Source organism: Gigantopelta aegis, chromosome 2 (genome assembly GCF_016097555.1).
Source record: "Gigantopelta aegis isolate Gae_Host chromosome 2, Gae_host_genome, whole genome shotgun sequence".
In the NCBI taxonomy this organism is placed as follows: domain Eukaryota; kingdom Metazoa; phylum Mollusca; class Gastropoda; order Neomphalida; family Peltospiridae; genus Gigantopelta; species Gigantopelta aegis.
Window position 1 is genome coordinate 52,007,252 of NC_054700.1, and position 22,873 is coordinate 52,030,124.

At 38.0% G+C, this 22,873-nt stretch overlaps 1 protein-coding gene across 2 annotated transcripts in view; it reads right to left on the bottom strand.

Annotated features, from left to right (window-relative positions):
- LOC121386895 (DNA-directed RNA polymerase III subunit RPC3-like) overlaps positions 1–22,873 on the bottom strand; it is a 92,289-nt gene that overhangs the window by 29,617 nt on the left and 39,799 nt on the right. For both annotated transcript variants that reach the window (XM_041517939.1, XM_041517945.1), the window contains exon 6: positions 15,204–15,296. In XM_041517939.1, the coding sequence (XP_041373873.1) occupies positions 15,204–15,296 (93 nt within the window). The remainder of the gene's footprint in view (positions 1–15,203; positions 15,297–22,873) is intronic.

Sequence of the window (22,873 nt, forward strand, 5' to 3'; positions counted from 1 at the left end):
ACATACCCTACTTTTTAAACATTAAGGCATATTTTGTACCATTAGAGCCGTTTTTGATAAGGCCAAACAAAAAACATAGGTGTGTTTCCGGTCGACCGACCGTCCCTAGTTTTACCCCCTCCGACCCTAATTTTTTTTTCTCTTAAAAAAAAGAAGTAAAAATAAAAGAGGACAACATCACCAAACAAGAGTATTTCCTTCCTTGCACATTGTTTACGTACTATTATACGATACATTTTGCACATGTAATTCCCTTCCGAAAAACATTGAGAAATTATGGAAAAGCTTTTGTAATAGAGTTCCTTCCCCTGATTAGCTACCACAGAACAGCTTAGTCGGTCACGGAAGTAACCGAATGTACGAACATAGCCTTGGTACAGGTTATTTCAATTAAATATAATCGTATCAATTCAGCTTAATTCTCGTCTTCACTTAAATCAACAGGTCTTATTATTAATGCATCTCAAATGTTTGCATAAAGTATTTAAATTAAGAACAACAAAATTAATATAAATGTCCCATTAATTTAAGGAAATACACAAACAGTGCATACCAATACTACTACTACTACTACTACTACAACAACGACAACAACAATAACAATAATGATAATGATGATAAATAATAATAATAATAATAATAATAATTATTATTATTATTATTATTATTATTATAGTATTCAATTTAAAAAAAACAAAAAAAAACCCCTACCTACCTATCCTAATTTTTTTGGGGATGCAATCGGAAACACACCTATTTTTTTGTTTGGCCTAACTGAAATCATACTTTACTTAGACTTTATTGTTTAGCTTATCCATTTCCGTACATTCGAAGTGTTTTTGGTCATCCTGGTGTTTTTAATATCACAAAATTAATTTCTCAAATTTTAAAAAAATGCACATGCGTCCGAGAAGAAACAGATATGGAGTTGAGTTTTAGTCTAGTTTTATAGGGTATTTCACCATTTCAAAGTCACAGACTCATTTTTCACTCAATTGTAACTTTATCCAAATGTGTTACAGGTTTGTAGATTAACTAAACTTAGTGTTAATTTTCACAGGTTGAAACTAGGGTCTAGCTGTCCCTTGAATATCTGGACCCATTGCAAAAGAAAAAAATCTGAAAGTTACATGACATATATGTGGGTCAGACAGACCGACAGACAGACGCATGTTGATAATAAACAGTCGGAGATGAAACCTATAGTCTCCTCAGGTTGAACTGGGTTGGGTTAGGGTTAGGGTTAGATATAGAGGAGGTTAGTTAAGAGGCGGGTAAGGGCGAAGTAAATGTATCAATATAATGGGGGCAGGGGGAAGTGTGGAACAGACACATATCTTTCCAAAAATGTGATCCCTAACATCAAAATCTTGCTCCAGTTGATGTAAAATGATGTGGTGGATTGTGGGGGTGCAAGGGGGATATTTTGCTTTATATTTGCTTTATAATACTGTAAAAGTGTGTAAATATAAAAGTGTGCCCCCCTCCCACTTTTTGGCACCTTCCATCGCTTGTGTTTTACATTTTATCTCATGAATATGATACCTTTATTCTCCAATCCCAAGCTTTGCAAGACAAGACCCATCCTATGATGTCAGCCCATAAGGAATAACGTTTTTGTATCTTGCAAGACCGTATGATCTTGTTGGCCTTAACAGTTTGCAACAAAAGAAAAAAAAATCCTTATGATAGATCAAGTATAATCATTATATCTTAAATATATAGTGTAGTTTATCGATGATAAAATGGTTAAATAAAGAAGGTATTTTTTCAACCATCCTTGCATGTTAATATAAAAATAACGAATCAATGAGAGATAAAGATTCCATCATATATGTGGTTATATGGGATAAGAAAAGTACACCCTCAGTCTAAATTTCTACCACCTAAGGTGTACTTTTTTCCATCCCACATGACCACATATGCTGGAGTCTTATATTACTGCATACAAAGCGAAAAAATAATAGTATGTAAAGTAGGGCTTCTCCACAATAGAGGTATTTCACATTCCTATTGCGCATGCGCGCGAAGAGTAACGTCCCTTGACAAAATAGACTGAAACTAGTCTATTTACAAATTGGGGGGCGTGACAGACAGGTTGTTATGGGCGACTTGAGTAGCTTTGTAGGAGACTTTTAAACTTTGACAACTAACATGTACATATTTCGAATTAGATGGTATAATGGCCGTAGAAAACGGTCCGCTGAAATTTACAGCGGAATGGTTCTAATTAAAAAGCAGTGCAACAACTTGGACAAAGTCTCTGCGACTTGTATCCGAGGGTTTTGATAACGCCAGATTAAAAGACTATCTCGTAAAATGTATAAACAAAACATTTGACAGATTCCATAGGTTATGGCATCGACAGGTTATGGCATCGATCGATATATATATTTGAGAGAGAGAGAGAGAGAGAGAGAGAGAGAGTATATATATATAAACATACACACACACACACACATATATATACAGTCAAACCTGTCTTAAGCGGCCACGTTTATCTACTCCCTTGCCGCTGAGTACAGGTTGCCACATATATAGTCTTTAAAACATTTGTTGTTGTTTCTTGTTTTACCGTCTGTACTGCTAATTAATGGATGTGTGCTTCATAGTTGACTATAAATCAACTTTTGACAGGTTGTCTCCTTCAAAAATAATGCAAATAGAATATATTAAATTAACCGTTTTCCACAAGTTTGTTTTCTTTTTCCATTTAATTATTTAATTCCGACTTCATGCGATGTATTGTTATAGTAAGTGAATCTACAAATGTCAAGCGTAGCCTGCCCAGAGGCAATTAGATGCATGTCAGATTCATACTTCCTTAATTGATACACAGTGGAGATGTCGGGACTGAATGGGTACTATTATTCCTGAAGGTGTGAAGATCGGTTATTTGCTGCACCTATCGCTGTTGTTAAAATATCCCTTTTATATAAGAGTAAAACTTTACTGTGGCCGCTTAATGCAGGTATTTTAGTGATTTGGGATCAGATTTAGGTGGCCGCTGGCCGCGTTAGACAGGTGACCGCTTATTACAGGTGCATTTACATTATAAATCGTTTGGGAGGAAAAAAGTGGCCGCTTAAGGCAAGTGACCGCTGAATACAGGTGGCCGCTAGGACAGGTTTGACTGTATATATATATATATATATATATATATATATATATATCAGAAGGTGTTTTGTTGCATTTTTCTTAGTGTCTATCTAATTGGGAAAAGTCAAAAAAAAAGAAGAGATTTTTATGCTGTTACATGTATATCCATAAAGTGGGAATTTAAAAAAGGGGGATTTGGGGGGGGGGGGGGGGTGAAGGTAGGTGCCATTCTGTTTACCCATACACACGTTTTTATACAGTGTCAACATGAACGCATTGAGTATTATACAAAATATATTTATTTTCTTTACTGTTAATGTGTTTTCCACCATATCTAAGTATATAAAATACTAGACGGACCTGTGTAGGAACGTCCTGTACAGAGCCGTCATCACTCTATATATATTTATATATCATTATTATTATTATTATTTAAGGAGTGTCTGTTATTTCTTTTACATTCATCGGGGTATGAACAAAATAAATCATCCGTAAATTTTGTGAATCGGCGAAGCCGTTCTCACATAAGTTTGCGGATGATTTTTTTGTTCATACCTAGATGAACGTAAAGTAATAACAGACAATACTTATAATTAAATTTGAAACATACTGAGTAATAATAACATTAAAAGTTCATATATATATATATATATATATATATATATATATTCTGTTCAGTATTGTCCGAAATATACATATATTTTCTGTATATACAAAATAGATATTTATTTTATTTTATTTACTGTTTACTACCTTATCTAAGTAGAGAATACTAAACCGCCCTGTATAGGAACGTTCTGTACAGAGCTGTTCTGACTACATATATTTTTTATATATTTACACACGCACACGTTACATATTTTATTGAGTATAATCCGAAATATACATATATTGTCTTTATATACAAAATATATATTTATTTTCTTTACTGTTAATGTGTTTTCCACCATATCTAAGTATACTAGACCGCCCTGTGTAGGAACGTCCTGTACAGAACCGGTAAGGTTTTGGTCCCTTATGCGTTCACTGGCTTCCCTCCTACAAAATGTGCCGAACAAACCCTCGTACTTAGAGTAACATTAAAATCGTTTTCTACGTGAAACGATTACCCACAATCGTTTCTGATATCCATTGGCTGGATATCGATGGAAGGATAACGAATTTCCCGGACATATGCGGTTGGAACAGTTAATAATTGAACAATGGTCGTGGCCTCCCATTGCTTTTGCCCCCCAATTTGCAGATAGGTCTATTTTGGCGAGATCTCGCGAAATCTCGCGGTTTGCGTCCTCGAGTAACTCCGCAACGGGCACATGCGCAGTGGAATGTGAAATACCTCTATTAGTGTAACAAAGGTTGTGGTATGTGTTATACTGTCTGTGGTATGATGCATATAAAAGATCCATTGCTGCTAATCAAAAAGAGTAGTTCATTAAGTGGCAACAGCGGGTTTCCTCTCAATATCTGTGTGGTCCTTAACCAATAACTGTAAATAAAATGTGTTGAGTGCGTTGTTAAATAAAAACATTTTCTTTTTTAGATTAGGGTAGCTCCACTCCCATGGCTAGTAATCAATATTCAATGTTGGGCTAGCAAATAACTATTATCTCCATGCTTGATGGCTAGTGAAAAAAAAGTTGTCAATTGCTGCATAAAATTCTACTTTGTAAAAATTAATATCCCCCACTCCCCCCCCCCCCCCCCCCTTCAATCAAATGGTTTTTAAGCTTTATTCCCTTCTTTAGGTGACATATCTGATTATTCCTATTAGTAAAATTGTATAATTTACTTAAAGTAGGGCTAGTGAATTTTTTATTGTGGCTAGTAAAAAAATTTAATCACTGATCAAATGGCTAGTAGATTTTTATAAACATTGTAGAAGCCCTGTGTAGTGAAGTGTCTTGCCCTTTGCAATACCCACGATGTCACATTTTCAATAGCCATTCCGTCTATAAATATCTGAGGAAGTTGGAGAATATGGACATCAGAAATAAAAACATTCATTAGCACTACTTATTTCAGCTTTGAGGTATGATCAACAACTCTCAGGGATGAGCAGTTTACCTGTGTGTATACCACACAAAGACTGACATGCTGTTAAGCAGAGTGTTCCAGCATTCTGGGGGCCAGGACAATCTCCACACAGGAACCACACACACTGAGAGACAATTAATGAGTAATCAGAGACCCAGGCTCCTTCGACGCCCACAGGTGTCCAGTGTCCAGGGAAGTGGTCAAGTATCCAACAGTGATAAAAGCCAGGACCGTACACGAAGTACCAGTACCATCAAGGTTGTGAGTATTCAAGCAGAAGTGTTTTCAAAGTACCGGACTTCAAGTCCTGCCCAGAGTTTACCACTGTTAGGTCCAGGACAAGGACACATTCAGTCCAGTTATACAACGATACATGCCTCACTGTCTGGCGGGCACATTGGTGAGATGTCGTCAGCCTGTGGTAGTGTTTGTGAAGATGTGCAAAAGCTCAGGGAAGAAAGAAGGAAAAAGAAGTCGGTATCCTGGAAGGACGACACTCCCAATGGATGCCTGGCCAAAGCGCAGGAATTTGCCTTACCCTCAGTCTCTCAATCGACTAGGATTGTGCAGAAGATTAAATGTTTTTTGTTGAAAAAAGATAACTCAGGATAATGGAGACTCCTTGTCATAGAAGGACAAAAGGTTAATAAGTTGTGCGACAGTGGAAATAAGGCCAAAATGGAATCTATTTACAAAACAGGAATCTTTCTTTTTATGGGCAGAATTCGTTTGGGTCCGACTACATAAGAGAGTCAAACTAAAGTGGATTTTTTAATTCCACAGAGGAATCTTTTACTTTTCGTACACAAAATTAATAGTGATAGTGATTGGCTAAAATGGATTCCACTTTGAAAACAACATTGCTTTTTTCGTTAAACTAATCACAACTTGGAGGCAATTACATCAGAAGGACCGGTTAAAATGGGCGCCATTTCCAAAGAAGGAATCATTTGTCAGTGTTTTAAACAAAGTTAATTGATTCCACTTTGAAAACAATTTTTACTAACAATAATTGTTTTTGTTGACTTAAAAGTGACAAAGACCCTAGTTTTAAATTATAAGTACTTACATTTTATTATTTAGAATAATTTAATTTTCGTACACCTGAAGTGGTTCTGGTCATCCAGGTTTTTGTAATACCCAAAATGCAGTTTTCGTAATTTTAAAAATGCATTTGTCTCCGAAGTAATGGTTATCGAGAGAAGCTCCAGTCTATTTTTGGATGTTATTTCCCTGTTAAAACACCACAGACTTTAGCTTCTCTAAACTTATTCAAATGTGTGTAGCAGGTTTGTAGATTAACTAAAGTCAGTGTCCATTTTCACTTGATAAAACAAGAGTATGTGCCTTTAAAAACAATTTGGCTGTAATCACCTCAGGATTGGTTAAAATGGACTCCATTTCCAAAGGAGGAATCATTTTTCGAGGTCTTAAACAGAATTAATATGGCTCCAATTCTACGGGATCAGGCTGAAAATGAATCCACTTCCAAAGAAGAATGATTTCTTGTTGGTATAAATACAGATTTGGCTCTAACTACAGTGAAACCCTCTAAACGGGACACCCATGGGGCCATGACAAATGTCAAATTTTAAGAGGAATCCGGTTTACAGAGGTTAAGTTCTGTCCAGGTTTTTAAAAAGGGACGTCTGGTTTTGAGGGAAATCCGGTTACAGAGGGTCTGGTCTGGAGAGGTTTCACTGTATCTGGAGGATCAGACTAAAAGTGAATCTATATTTACAAACGATGTCTTTCTTATTCTTTGTTCTTTTTTTTGGTGTAAAAATGGAACCAATTTGGCTAAAATCAGTCAACTTTGTTGTAAACATCTTTGATTAGAAACATAATTTACAATGTTAATATTTAATTTACGACACATTTTTTTTTTGGGGGGGGGGTGGGGAGATCTGTGGAATGCCTTAAAATGTAGTAAGAAAAGAAAAAGAAAGAAAAGAAAAAGAAAGAAAAATAAAGGTAGGTAACTTTTTTTTTTCTTTTTTTTTTAGTGTGTGTGTGTGTGTGTGGGGGGGGGGGGGGTCCAGATAAAATGATATGTACATACTCTTTTCATCTACAATATTATTACTTAAAAAACAAAAGGTATTACAGTTTTTAAACAAGAAAAAAGAAAAGAAGTTGGCATTTTTTTTTAAATATAATAAATTATTGTCTTAACTAATGAAATGTATACATGTACAGACTTTGTGAAATACAAACTGCTTGAAATCGCATAAAATATACTGAAATAATCTATAAATGTATTTATTGTTGACTGTTGAATGTAGTGTATCCAATAATAATAAAGGACTTGAAAATTAAAAAAAGGTTTCAATCTGTTTTGTTCTGGTGGTGAGCAGAATAGCTACACCAGTTATTCTTAGAGCCAGTAGAGGTCAAATTCATCCAATCAGCGAGGATGTTATGAAATCATTTAGTCTTAGCATGTGCCAGGTCAGGCTGTCAAATGTTCCAATGGTGTCATCTTTTATTAATTTTCTGGACACAGTACTGAATACTGGTATGTACTTTTTATACATACATGTATATGGGAGTTAAAATTCTAAACTTTTATTCCTTTTTTAAAAATTATTTATTCCATTACTGGTTTGTTAAATACACACAATTTAGTCCAGCAGAACCATGACCAAACCTGGACATTTTGTATATAGTTTTTTTTATTGTTGATTTGTGTAGCCCAGGGTGTCCCATTTCAGAATCCGGTTGATGAACCTCAAGTCATCATTGAGCATTTTGAGAAATTCAAGATGGCCACCATTTCATGTTATCGGCTATAACGTCCAGCATATTAAACCTAGGATGATGATGTTTGTATCCAACGGTAGGTTTTGGGTGTCATATAATACAGTTAAATCAGTTACAACTTTAGTCTGCTATTAAAGCATTTGAAATACAAGATCCATCTTAGGTTAATATAACTAGCTTTACATTAAATCTATGACGATACTTTTAGTTATAATAACACTTTGTATAGGGATCAAGACATATACATATAATCCAAATTTCAAGATGGCGGTCAAAACTGATGAGAACATTTGTGTTTTTGGAATGGATATATACATGGCACAGTGTAGCATTTGATAGACATGTTCTGTAATATTATTCTATATATAACTTACTGGAGTGTTAAGCACTTTGAACAGTTATATTCAAAATTGTATCTCTGTAACAGCAAAGTCTTAAGTTTGTTTTGACAAGATTTTGATTTCCCCCATAATCAATGTCAGTTGTGTCATCTATGGGAAACCTTCCATTCCCTAACGAAATACTGGTACATAATACTTTGTGGAACTGGCACTCGAACGTTATTGCAAATGTAAGCCTGTATAAGACAATGCTCAATGGTTATTTAAACAGTTGTGGTTATAAGAACATTAAATATTTATGTCCATGTTTGATCAACACTTGAATTACCTTTCTTCACATATTATCACTAAAGTAGTGCAATAGTGTACACAAAACAGCAATTGATACATACAAATTCAGCTGCAGTGGCAGACACTCGTGAGAAATTACCAATCAAAATCAACGTTAATACATCTGTCATTCGGCAGCTATGATGTTACATTTTGGCAACAATGTGTACTGTTACAGCCACAGAATATTGTGCACTTCAAGTTATTCCTTGTTCAACTACAAGAAGACGTACGGCACGGGGTGGTGCTCTTACACCCACATCTCATTAACTGCATGATATACTTTGGAGCAAGTTCTGTGCTTGTTGGAAGAGAAACTGGTTCCAGTGTTTTCAGTTTTTTTATTCTTTATCCAACCATATAACACGGGATCCAGTTCCGGTGGATTTTTGTTTTTGAAAGAACGCCACACAATGGCTTGGTGATGTGCTCTCTTGACATTCTCTACAAATGCCTCATTGGTTGGAGGAAGGCAGCCCATACCTTCCAGCGTATTTCAGACATTGATCTGCTGGAATATTGTCCATAACAAGCAGACATGAATGCTGTGGCCTGCATAATAACTGACTGAATCGGAGTGTCCACCACCCCAAGAAGTGATAGGGAATACCCAGCTCTCAATACTTTTAGAGCAGTTCCCTTGCCTAGTATTTTATTATTCAGATCATAAATCATCTTTGTTATGTAATGAATAAAACACAAGCCTACATACACAGGGCTTGAAACAGAAAGTAAAATACGGCCTGATGTTATTTTTTTTCAAAACAGCAGACCAAAAGAAACATGACAAGCTAATGAAGAATAAGAAGGAGGAAAGGAATAGAGGATACCCCCCTCGTGTCTTGTGATATCATAATGTATCAGCACGAGTTGATAACCCCCTCGTGTCTTGTGATATCATCATGTATCAGCACGAGTTGATACCCCCCTCGTGTCTTGTGATATCATCATGTATCAGCACGAGTTGATACCCCCCTCGTGTCTTGTGATATCATCATGTATCAGCACGAGTTGATAACCCACTCGTGTCTTGTGATATCATCATGCATCAGCACGAGTTGATAACCCACTCGTGTCTTGTGATATCATCATGTATCAGCACGAGTTGATAACCCACTCGTGTCTTGTGATATCATCATGTATCAGCACGAGTTGATAAAAGTATTCTTATCAACTCATGCTGATAAATTATGATATCACAAGACACGAGTGGGGTATTCTTTTTATCATCCATTATCATTCTTTTCATTTGCGACAGTTGTAAACAATGTCAGTAATGTGGGTTGAATGTCAGCGGTAGACTCGGTAACTAGCAGAATGGCAGTGGCGTGACGTCACTAATGGTAGGTTTAGCTCTGAAACAAACACAGTGACGTAACAAAATATTGTCTTGTGATTAAAATTTGACTAATCAAGATTATAAGAAGCGATATCTCCTGCGGAGAATATTGCAAATTATAGTGCCAGCGATATCTCCTACAAAAGCCTTTAATGGATGAAAAAATGTTTTATTTAACAACGCACTCAACACATTTTATTTATGGTTATATGGCGTCAGACATATGGTTAAGGACCACACAGATATTGAGGGTGGAAACCTGCTGTCGCCACTTCATGGGCTACTCTTTTCAATTAGCAGCAAGGGACCTTTTATATGCACCATCCCATAAACAGGATAGCATATACCACGGCCTTTGACATATACCAGTTGTGGTGCACTGGCTGGTGCAAGACATAACCCAATGGGCCAACTGACGGGGATCGATCCCAAACCGACCGCGCATCAAGTGAGTGCTTTACCACTGAGCTATACAAGGTATGTCTCGCCCAATAAAGAATAAGGTCTGCTGGCAATAAAACAGAACGAGCTGAAGGGAGAGTTTGTGACAGTGTGCAGAGAATTAGAACCCCTGAGAACATTATAAAATATATCACAATCACGAGCTGAAAGGACAGTTTGTGACAGAGTGTGGAGAATTAGAACCCTTGAGAACATTATAAAATATAACACAATCACGAGCTGAAAGGAGAGTTTGGGACAGTGTGTGGAGAATTAGAACCCTTGAGAACATTATAAAATATAACACAATCACGAGCTGAAGGGAGAGTTTGGGACAGTGTGTGGAGAATTAGAACCCTTGAGAACATTATAAAATATAACAGAATCACGAGCTGAAGGGAGAGTTTGGGACAGTGTGTGGAGAATTAGAACCCTTGAGAACATTATAAAATATAACACAATCACGAGCTGAAGGGAGAGTTTGGGACAGTGTGTGGAGAATTAGAACCCTTGTGAACATAATAAAATATAACACAATCATGAGCCGAAGGGAGAGTTTGGGACAGTGTGTGGAGAATTAGAACCCTTGAGAACATTATAAAATATAACACAATCACGAGCCGAAGGGAGAGTTTGGGACAGTGTGTGGAGAATTAGAACCCTTGAGAACATTATAAAATATAACACAATCATGAGCCGAAGGGAGAGTTTGGGACAGTGTGTGGAGAATTAGAACCCTTGAGAACATTATAAAATATAACACAATCATGAGCCGAAGGGAGAGTTTGGGACAGTGTGTGGAGAATTAGAACCCTTGAGAACATTATAAAATATAACACAATCATGAGCCGAGGGGAGAGTTTGGGACAGTGTGTGAAGAATTAGAACCCCTGAGAACATTATAAAATATAACACAATCACGAGCTCAGCCTCAGCTAAATAGAAGTTAAGATCATTATACATGACTCGCAATTTTGGGGTAATTTTAGCAGCTGAATTTTTATTTTCCCCTGCCAAGTTTACTGATGTGTACACTGACATGAGCTGGGTTCACTGAAACTTGGATTTAACCGAAAAGTACACAAACATGTGTTCTAAGGAAAGTAATATTTCATAAGGATGCCACTCGCATTAATTTCATGTCGCATTTTAGTCTGCCCACCGTCACTCGCATTAATTTTTTTTAGTTTTTTGTTTGTTATACAACTATGACAATTCAGACGTTTGAAGCCCAATGACCATTCTGGGTACTGTAGCAGGAACCCCTGCTCATCTACACCCGTTTCTTAATTGGGGGGGGCATGGCTACTTTTTCATCCAGGCAATAGGATTCTGATTTTCTGTAGGATTTACCCCAGTCATGTATTGTAATAATAAGAATAAGAATAAGAATAAGAAGTTAGAAGATAATACATTACAGGAGATTGAGCGACTTTAACAATAATTTATTTACACATTGCCATTAATAAATACAAAGTCAATAATTATACTACAGAGTCATTAAATTAGCTATATACAAAATCCATCCCCAATCTTACCATTACCTACCGAGTCAGGTCTGTCAAGTGTCAAAATGTTATAGTCCACTTGGGTTTGACACGTCAATTCGTGCTACAGTATATTTATTTTTATTGTATTGAATTGTGTTGTGTTGTTGTATTGTGTGGTGTGGTGGTTCTATGGGCGTTAATTATAATTAACAGGGCTTTTGTAGTCAAAGAAGAAATATTTTGACGAAATATAATGTTGTGTATTCCTAGAAATACTGTTTCTAATGTCTGAAGTTTTGCAAAGAAAACAAATGAACTGAAAACCAGCAGATTACCTGTCCAACCCTTTAATAATAAAACCAAAAAGAAAACCATAACAAATTAGAAAAGAACAAGAAGTACAGATTGAAAAACCATCATGCGGATTCTGCTTTTAAAAGGGGATGGGATCAGATGTAACAAACTGCGTTTACGTTTTGTTTATAGGGTTCACAAATCAGGATAACAAATTCAGAGTGCACACCTACACACACCTACATGTACACACACACACACACACACACACACACACACACACAAACAACACACATAGCACGACTAATATATCAAATGCCTTGGTATGTGCTATCCTGTCTGTGGGATGGTGTATATAAAAGATCCCTTTCTACTAATGTCAAAATTACCAAATGTTTGACATCCAATTGCCAATGATTAATAAAGCAATGCGCTCTAGTGGTGTCATTAAACAAAACAAATTTCAACACACTAGTTAGCAGTTGAGACATTTTGGGCCGCTTTGGTACACAATTCTTAGAATTGGGACATCTTGGGCTTCAAGACTGGTTCCTTATACGGTCATTTACTTTAACTTGCGACACAGTGTGTCATAGTTACATATGTAGGTGAATGTATTTCTGTTGTTGGCTGAACAAAACCCAGGTCAAAGAGCTACTTAACTTGAGGTGATTCACCTACCAGCCTCCAGATTTTGACAGAACACGAGAATAAAAACAGGTTACCAAAAAAAGAAAGAAATGTTTTATTTAACGACGCACTATCCCACAGACAGGATAACCCATACCACGGCCTTCGATATACCAGTCGTGGTGCACTGACTGGAGCAAGAAATAGCCCAATGAGCCCACCGACGGGGATCGATCCCAGACTGACAGTGCATCAAGCAATCGTTTTACCACTAGGCCACGTCCCACCCCAAACAGGTTACCGTAGCAGTAAAAATACCATCCCTGCCTCTAGTGATAATTTGTCATACTTGGCTAAGAGCACAAAAGAAGAGACCTCACTGCCAATGCACACATGGTTGCAGTTTCCATTTCGACTGTAAACCACCATTCACTTTCAATAGCCATATATTTAAAATTTCCGTGTTAGAAAATATTCTGTCTAATAGGACAATGTCCAAAACGACTATGTGACTGCTATCTTCAGGAAGTGCATTTGCTTCATAACTTCCATGCAATTTTTTTAATATAACATAAATATATATAATTGTTTGTTATTGACCCTTTTGCCAGTGCACCACTTCCAGTTCTTTTGCTGTTATATAATTAGGTAGCAGCATACCACTTGTATAAATGTTATTACACTGTTAACAGTGTCAGGTAACCACTGAATACTCTATGAAGTGGACTGACTATAAGCCCACAGAAACAACTGATGGAAAAACGACACAAATAAGAAAGTGACAAGCACATATCATGTATGGACAGATATGGACTGGATGTGGAAGTAGACAGCGAAAAAGAAGTTGAAAGATAAGAAGAGCTGTCAGACTGAAAAGATGTAAGGTGGGAATTCAAAAAAAGAGAAAAATAAACAGGACAGTGGGAAAAAACAAAAATGCCTTCAAATGTTTAATGAGTAAATGTATCGAACTGAAAATATTTAATATGATTACGATTTCTTTTTTCAATTAGGTAATACTCTAGGGGAGATAAGGAGACACACAATAAAAAAAGCTGTGGGTTAGGAAGTGGGGTGACTTGCAAGACAATGTTTTAATTGTTATTCATACATATAAAGTAATATGCAGCCATCCATGGCCATCTTTTTCCTTTAGGTACATAGGATTTCGATTCCGTGCCTTGTGATCATGGGAATCCATCGGAAACTGTTATCAGGTTCCGCTGAATAGTCGTACTCAATATAATAAACGAAATTTCGATTCCGTGATTTTTACTGACACAGTACCAAAAACAATTGTTTCTGTGAAATATGAAGGCCTGTTTACTCTGATCTTGTATTGCCACAGAAACTAAAAAAAAACCAAAACAAGAAATAAATCTGGTAATGTTGGTCAAATTAGGTCACGGTGACAGATAAAGGAGTGGAGGATGTTAACAGGCATTACAGAGAACAATCAGAAACACATTTAATATACAGCCACTAATATTTTATGCAGAAAAATATATTTGCTATGTAATTACAATCATTAAAAAGTCTCTGTTAGTCAATAATATCTTAAAAATTGCAGCAAACTCAGGAATGTCCCTTTAATAATTTTATAACAGTCGTGAAATCCACAAATGTTGTCAGTCTACACAGTTCAGGTATGTACAGGTAGCGATAATGTCTACACAAAGTGAACAAGGATTAATTCTGAGAGTACTGCTAAAGAAATACATGTACCCTATTGAGCTCAACAATTATTTGTATCTCCTAACTTCAAGGGCCATAACTGTGTAAAAAATGGCTAAATTGTAATGAAAGTCAAACTTAATCTGTAAAAGTACACGATAAACTTACAAACATATTTTCACTCAATATCAGGTTTTTTTTCATATCTCCTAAGTTCAAGGACCATAACTCTGTGAAAAGTGGGTAAATCACCATGAAAGTCAAACTTGATCTGTAATAGTACACGATAAAGCTACACACAAAATTTTAGCTCAATGTCTTGTGGGATTCGGAAAAAAAAGTTGAGAAGACACATTTTCATATCTCTTCTGTTCAAGGGCTATAACTCTGTCAAAAATGGGTAAACTGCCATGAAAGTCAAACTTGATCTGTAACAGTACACGATAAAGTTATACACAAAATTTTAGCTCAATGTCTTGTGGGATTCGGAAAAAAAGTCAGGAAGACACATTTTTATATCTCTTCTGTTCAAGGGCTATAACTCTGTCAAAAATGGATAAATTGCCATGAAAGTCAAAACTGATCTGTAACAGTACATGATAAAGCAATACAAAAATTTTCAGATAGATATCTTGAGGCATTGTGAATTTTTTAAAATAAAAATACATGCGGAACAGATGGACAGACAGACAGAAGGATGGAGACAACACCTATAATCCTTTCCGGTTGGACAGGTAGGGTACTAAAAACAGTCCTTGATTGTCTTACCTCAGTGAACGACAAGGGCAAGGTCACCTCTGCAAATGGGTCTGTTTTCACTTCACTAAGACGAAGCATGGTGCGAACAATTTCAGATGCTTTCTGCAAAATAAACACAAATATAATTATGTGAAAAACCTGCTACATTTTTTTCTAATGCAACAAGGGATCTTTTATATGCACTTTCCCACAGACAGAAAAACACATACCCCAGCCTTTGTCCATTTGTGGTGCACTGGTTAGAACGAGAAAAAAAAACCCCAATCAGCTGAATGGATCCACTGAGGTGATTCGATCCTGCGATGCAAGCACCTCAAGCGAGTGAATGAAGGTATGAATGAATAATATACATCATAGCATGAAAAAATAAGAATGTTATCATTACAGTAAGAAGCAAGATTTACATGTACAGTACACGAACCAACCAAAGTGGCAATATCGGCAATCGGCTCCGCGGTTTCGGTGGTCTTGGAAAAAAAAAAAGTTTCAATTTTTTTTTAAAGTAAATAAATTGTGAAACTGACTCATGTGCAACTTGCATCAGCTGTGGAAGAATTCATTATATATGATAGGGATCAGTTTGACTTTTCGATGTACGGCCGATTTAAAATAAAAAATTGGGGAGGGGGTGGTTTGAGGGACGATGTTTAAAACCAAATTGGCTATCAGACTATTTTGTTTCACACCAGTAACAACTTGCTGCGATTCTGCAAATTCTCACCGGTCACTTTGCTGCGAATCTGTGATCTCTTTATCTGTTGGTTGTTGTCAACTGCCGATATGTTATAAATTTAATTTAAAAAAACAAAAACAAAAAAAACTTTTATGCCGCAGCGTTTACATTTTTTAAAAGCAGAATTATTAAATTATTATCCTAAAACTTATGTTATTGATATACTCCGATTGGCATCTTAAATCATTCACTCTATACTGACTATAATAAATTTTAAAACCAAACACATGATGTAATTTAACTGACCAACAACCCTTGTAGATAGCTGAAAAAGGAAAACCATTAGTAGTAATAAAGGAAAAGGAGCGTCACTGCATGTGTCGGGGGGGGGGGGGGGGGGGGGGGGTATTGCGGTTTCGAGAGAAAAGAAGTGAAATCGACAAATAAATGTGCATGTGGCTTGCCTACGTGACGTCTGTCACAAGCGGATAACAAAAACTTCATTTTATTTGTATTATTATTACATGTATTATTATTTAGGGTGTTTTTTTAAATGTGTTTCTTTTTTTCTTTTTGTTTTTGCCAAAGCAGGCGCGTATAAAATAATGTTAGCAGGGGGGGGGGGGGTCTAGACTGGCGAGCTAGATTTATGGGGTGGGGGGGGGGGGGGGGTTACAAAACAATGTACACAGGCATATGTGCAGAAAAATGAGTACGGGTGTCTAGACTGGTGAGAGATGTTTTTAGGGAATGTCGGGTTATGCTTCGCAAAAAAACAAAAAAATGTTTAAAAGAAAATTCGGGAAGGGGGAGGAGGGTAGACCCTGAAGCACAACCTTGTGCACACGCGCCTGCAATATCATTATGTTTGCGGCTGAATTTACCAATGGCCCAAACGATAGCGGGTCTGCAAGCTGCTTTGTTAATAGATTTCCAAAAGGAACTTGGGTACAGGTTTTATTTGAGGCTGTTTTTATTGTGGATATATTCCCTCTAGCCCCCATTTACATTTTCTTCACTATCTGTACCAATATCATTATACATGTATGTTTACCGCCGATTTGACAAATGATCGTTAGTCGTTTCGTCTGTGAACTGCTTTGTTAATATAAAAATGTGTTGGGAGTGATTTTCAATAGGAACGTACGCAGGCACATGGTAACAATATCCGGGTGTGGGGGTTTGGAGAGGGCAGTCTTTAGTGGGGAAGGGAACACAAGCCAATTTTAAAAAATCTTTATTTATATATAGGACAAAAAACCCAAAACAAAAACAAAACAAAAAAACCCCGTACATATTCGTCCACAAGTGGGAGACGTGTGTGCTACACGTGCCTGGAAGAGGTTTTATATGGGGATGTTGTTGCTGCAAATATGTTACATCTAACCCCATTTACCTTTTCACTAGCTGTACCAATATCATTCTGTTTACCGTCGATTTGACCAACGATCCCAACGATCGCCGGTTGTTTGTGTGCTGATTTGTCAATATGAGAGTTGGCGTGATTTCCAAAAGGAACGTTGGTAAAGGTTGTATCTGGGGCTGTTGTTGTTGTTGTTGCAAGAATATTCTCTCTATCCACCATTTACCCTTTCTGCTCTAGCTGTACCAATATCATATTTACCGCCGAGTTGTCCAACGATCCGAACCATCGTTTCGTCTGCGAGCTGTTTTATTTAATTAATGTGAGTTAGCGTCATTTCCTAAAGGATCAGGTTTTATCTGGGGCTGTTGTTATGGGCCCGGTATATCATCTCTAACCCCAATTACATTTTCTCTACTAGCTGTATCAATAACATTGTATACTTGTTTACCGCCGATTTGACCAACGATCGCCGATCGTTTGTGTGCTGCTTTGTTAATATGTGAGCTGGCGTAATTTCAAAAAGGAACTTGGGTACAGGTTTTATCTGGGGCTGTTATTGTTACTGGTGTATTCTCTCTAGCCACCATTTACCCTTTCTCCACTTGCTGTATCAATAACATTGTATACTTGTTTACCGCCGATTTGACCAACGATCGCCGATTGTTTGTGTGCTGCTTTGTTAATATGTGAGCTGGCGTAATTTCAAAAAGGAACATGGGTACAGGTTTTATCTGGGGCTGTTATTGTTACTGGTGTATTCTCTCTAGCCACCATTTACCCGTTCTCCACTTGCTGTATCAATAACATTGTATACTTGTTTACCGCCGATTTGACCAACAATCGGTGATCGTTTGTGTGCTGCTTTGTTAATATGTGAGCTGGCGTAATTTCAAAAAGGAACTTGTGTACCGGTTTTATCTGGGGCTGTTGTTGTTACTGGTGTATTCTCTCTAGCCACCATTTACCCTTTCTACACTTGCTGTACAAATATTGTGTTTACCGCCGATTTGACCAACGATGATCACCTGTTGTTTCGTTTCATAACTCCTGTTAATAGTTATTGTGAGCTGGCGTGATTTCCAAAAGAAACTTGGGTACCTGATTTATAACTCAGTGGGTAGGTGTAAGGCCACTACACCGACTTCTCTCTCACTAACCCACTGTCCTGGACAGACAATCCAGAGCGAGTTTTAATAACTCAGTGGGTAGATTTTCTAAATTAACTAGCCATGGTTAAGAATCCACTTAAGAATCCACTAGCCATGGGATCGGTGATTTTCTAAATTAACTAGCCATGGTTAAGAATCCACTAGCCATGGGATCGGTGATTTTCTAAATTAACTAGCCATGGTTAAGAATTCACTAGCCATGGTTAAGAATCCACTAGCCATGGGATCGGTGAGTTTCTAAATTAACTAGCCATGGTTAAGAATCCACTAGCCATGGTTAAGAATCCACTAACCATGGGATCAGTGATTTTCTAAATTAACTAGCCATGGTTAAGAATGTTGCGACAACCACAGCCCCAGACCCTGCCCGAGCTGGCAGCAGCCTTGCAGGCCGAGTGGGCCACCATCCCCCGGGACGTCATCCGTACTCTGGTTGCTTCAATGGGCAGGCGGTGCCAGGCAGTTGTCAACACACGCGGAGGCCACACCCGGTATTGACTCCAGATGACCTTGACCTTGGTGGTGTCCTATCACTTACTCACAATGGACTAGAGTGAATTGTGAACAATCCTGCAACATTTGGTAATTATCGGACTCACCATTCAATAATTAAATCAATTCTCCAAATGTTACGACAATGTGGTTTTGCGTTTCTTCTTTTGAAGAGTATATATGTATATGTATGTGTGTGTGTGTGTGTATAGGTGTGCGCCCCCCCCCCCCCCCCCCACTCCTTTTGGCAGCTTCCTACGGCCACTGCTGGGTTAGCCTAATATATTTTTAATTATGCTGTTCTAAGTCAAATTTTAATTATTTTTTTTTAAATTTCTTTGAAATCATTTAATATTTGGTTTTAATAATTTCTCTTAACTAATGGTTACACAGTGATTAATTTTTAAACAACTGGCCCGATTTGCATGTTTGGCAACGGTCGATTCACCGATTGTCACATATAATGAAGGTGGCATGCTGCAACAGTGTGACGTCATCTGATCTCTCTCTCTCTCTCTCTCTCTCTCTCACACACACGCGCGCGATTAGACCATACTGCTCGGGGAGATCAAACATCGAAACAAACGGAGCCCATGATTTTGTTTATTCAAATTATTGCATTGACTTTTTAAAATCACCCCTAAAAATGAAGTTAGTATTATTTAGCACAATTAATTTATTAATTTATATCCAAAAGATAATAATTATTTCGAAGACTAATCGTCGAACAGTGCAACCGGCCTCGGTGGCGTCGTGGCAGGCCACCGGTCTACAGGCTGGTAGGTACTGGGTTCGGATCCCAGTCGAGGCATGGGATTTTTAATCGAGATACCGACTCCAAACCCTGAGTGAGTGCTCCGCAAGGCTCAATGGGTAGGTGTAAACCACTTGCACCGACCAGTGATCCATAACTGGTTCAACAAAGGCCATGGTTTGTGCTATCCTGCCTGTGGGAAGCGCAAATAAAAGATCCCTTGCTGCCTGTCGTAAAAAGAGTAGCCTATGTGGCGACAGCGGGTTTCCTCTAAAAACAGTGTCAGAATGACCATATGTTTGACGTCCAATAGCCGATGATAAGATAAAAAATCAATGTGCTCTAGCGGCGTCGTTAAATAAAACAAACTTTACTCTTTTTTTTTCGAACAGTGCACTGGCTAGTACTTAATCCATTATGGTGACCGATTGTCACATATAATGAAGGTGGCATGCTGCAACAGTGTGACGTCATCTGATCTCTCTCTCTCTCTCTCACACACACGCGCGATTAGACCATACTGCTCGGGGAGATCAAACATCGAAACAAACGGAGCCCATGATTTTGTTTATTCAAATTATTGCATTGACTTTTTAAAATCACCCCTAAAAATGAAGTTAGTATTATTTAGCACAATTAATTTATTAATTTATATCCAAAAGATAATAATTATTTCGAAGACTAATCGTCGAACAGTGCACTGGCTAGTACTTAATCCATTATGGTGACCCAGACAATGTTAGAACTGTCCCTGAAAAAAGACGCACGAGCTGCTTGAGAAATAGACATTGTTTTAGTTTTGACTTGGGCTTGTAGGTCAAAGAAAAAGCCGACATGAAATTGAGAACGTTTTTTTAGAGGAAACCCGCTGGCGCCACATAGGCTACTCTTTTTACGATAGGCAGCAAGGGATCTTTTATTTGCGCTTCCCACAGACAGAATAGCACAAACCATGGCCTTTGTTGAACCAGTTATGGATCACTGGTTGGTGCAAGTGGTTTATACCTACCCACTGAGCCTCGCGGAGCACTCAGGGTTTGGAGTCAGTATCTGGATTAAAAATCCCATGCCTCGACTGGGATCCGAAACCAGTACCTACCAGCTTGTAGACCGATGGCCTAACCACGACGCCACCGAAGCCGGTACATAATATTTATTTATATTACTCGTTTTTACTGTGGTGTTATTTAAAAATTTACCATTTATGAACATTTATCTGTACTTTAATATTGTTAGAAGTTAAAGTGCATTAATGACACCACTAGAATACATTGATCATAGGCTATTGGATGTCAAACACCACGTTGTCATCAGAAGAAACCCCGCTACATTTTTTTTTCCGATGCAGCAAGGGATCTTTTTTATGCTCTTTCCCACAGACAGAAAAATACATATGACAGCCTTTGACCAGATGTGGTGCACTAGTTGGAACGAGAAAAAAAATCCAATCAGGTGAATGGATACACCGAGGTGGTTCGATCATGCGACCCAAGCACCGCAAGCGAGCATTCAACCGATATTGTGTACTTTTATTCTTAATTCATTTAGTATTTTTGTACTTACAATTTTGAATCAGTTGCTATTTTAACAATATTTGTCCTAATGCCTACACTTTTTACTAAATGTGGCAATCGGTATGTATGTGTGTGTGTGTGTGTGTGTGTGTGTGTGAAACAAAGTGAATATTTCCTTTTCTGAACAGATCGGGCCCTTTTAAGGGCCACTATGGGCAACCTAGGGAGACATCTTAACTCCAACAAGGTCCCAGTAACGAGCTACTCTCGGCATACTAAGTTCAAAAATATATATAGCTCCCCATTTCCATTTAGGCGGACCGTTCAAAAATGCGTCAAATTTCCTACAATCAATTATGCTTAATCCTACGGGATATCCCAAATGACATAGCACCAAAACCACCTCCACCTGCTACCGATTGGACGTGCTACTCTCTTACACCTGCCAATGCAGACAGTCCCCTCTCCCACCCACCCCAACCCTTTCCTGTCCTAGACGGAGGAGCCAGCTGAGGCCGGCACCTGTGCCCATGACAGGCATGCGCTAAAACAGCTAGCTCTGAATGTGCACGTTAAACCCTATGACCTGACCTAACCTGATTATGAAAGCACTCCGTTTAAAATTTCAGTCAGGTCAAGTCATATTTAAATTGCATATTCAGAACAATTTTGGTTCTTATTGACGAACACAATTTGAGACCACTGTCTGCATTTTTATTTTTGGTGAACCCTCTAAATTTGTGCCTAACTGCAATCTAATTAAAATTAGCTCCACTATTACATGTGGATCTAAAGACAGCCAGTTGGAGCTCATGTCCACCAATCAAAACCTTACTTGCAGAATCCGGCCAGTGATTTAAAACTAACAACACTGCGTAGTCCCCAATGTCCAGGTAACATTTCGTCTGTAAATAATAATTTACGGGCAACGGGCAACTCATTTTACGTGCCCCTATCCACGAAGGTTCAGGCACGCCCACCACGGATTTAGCCTCTGACTTCGCCAGTGACTAACTCCGGAGCAGGAGGGGGGGGGGGGTTAAGTTTGAGGTGGGCGGAATTTGGAAAAAAAGCCATTTAGTACGGTCAACGCGAGCGCGGACCAAATAGCAGACACTTCGTAAACTTGAAGTACACCGAGTGGGAGCCGTGCTCTGATTGGCTGAATTTCGATTCCTCGGTGAAGCCTGTATTTTACCTAAGTCTACAAAGAGTAACTGCATCCAAAACATGTCCGGACTCTAAAATTTTAACCCAAAGTAGTTAAGACTGCTCAGCCAAAAGGTTTTTAAGGTGATTTTGAGCAATTGAACGGGCGCCAAAGTAAAATGCGTTAGACTACTTATAAAAAAATAAACAAAAGAATTTTGAACTGCTTTCGAAATGTTTAAAGTCTAACTAGCCCAATAAAGGAGGTTGATACCTGTCCTAGCAAAGGTTGGCGTCTATGGAGATCCGATGTACCCGGTGGTCTCAAGCTGCGGGAGGAACTGCCGGTAGTCGGAGTCTGCTAACGCCTCGGTGATGGAACGGTAGTGAGTCCCCGCAACGGTTTTCAGAACGCGATGTATTGTCGGGTTGTCCATCTCCGAGAGTAGCAGTCCTTGGCTGAAAATTCCGCTCCGGCAGATGGTGACGCAAACTGCGTTGTGTCCCTCCCGCATCTTGAGTCGATGTACAGCGAACTCCCTTCGTCTGGATTGGCTGCAAT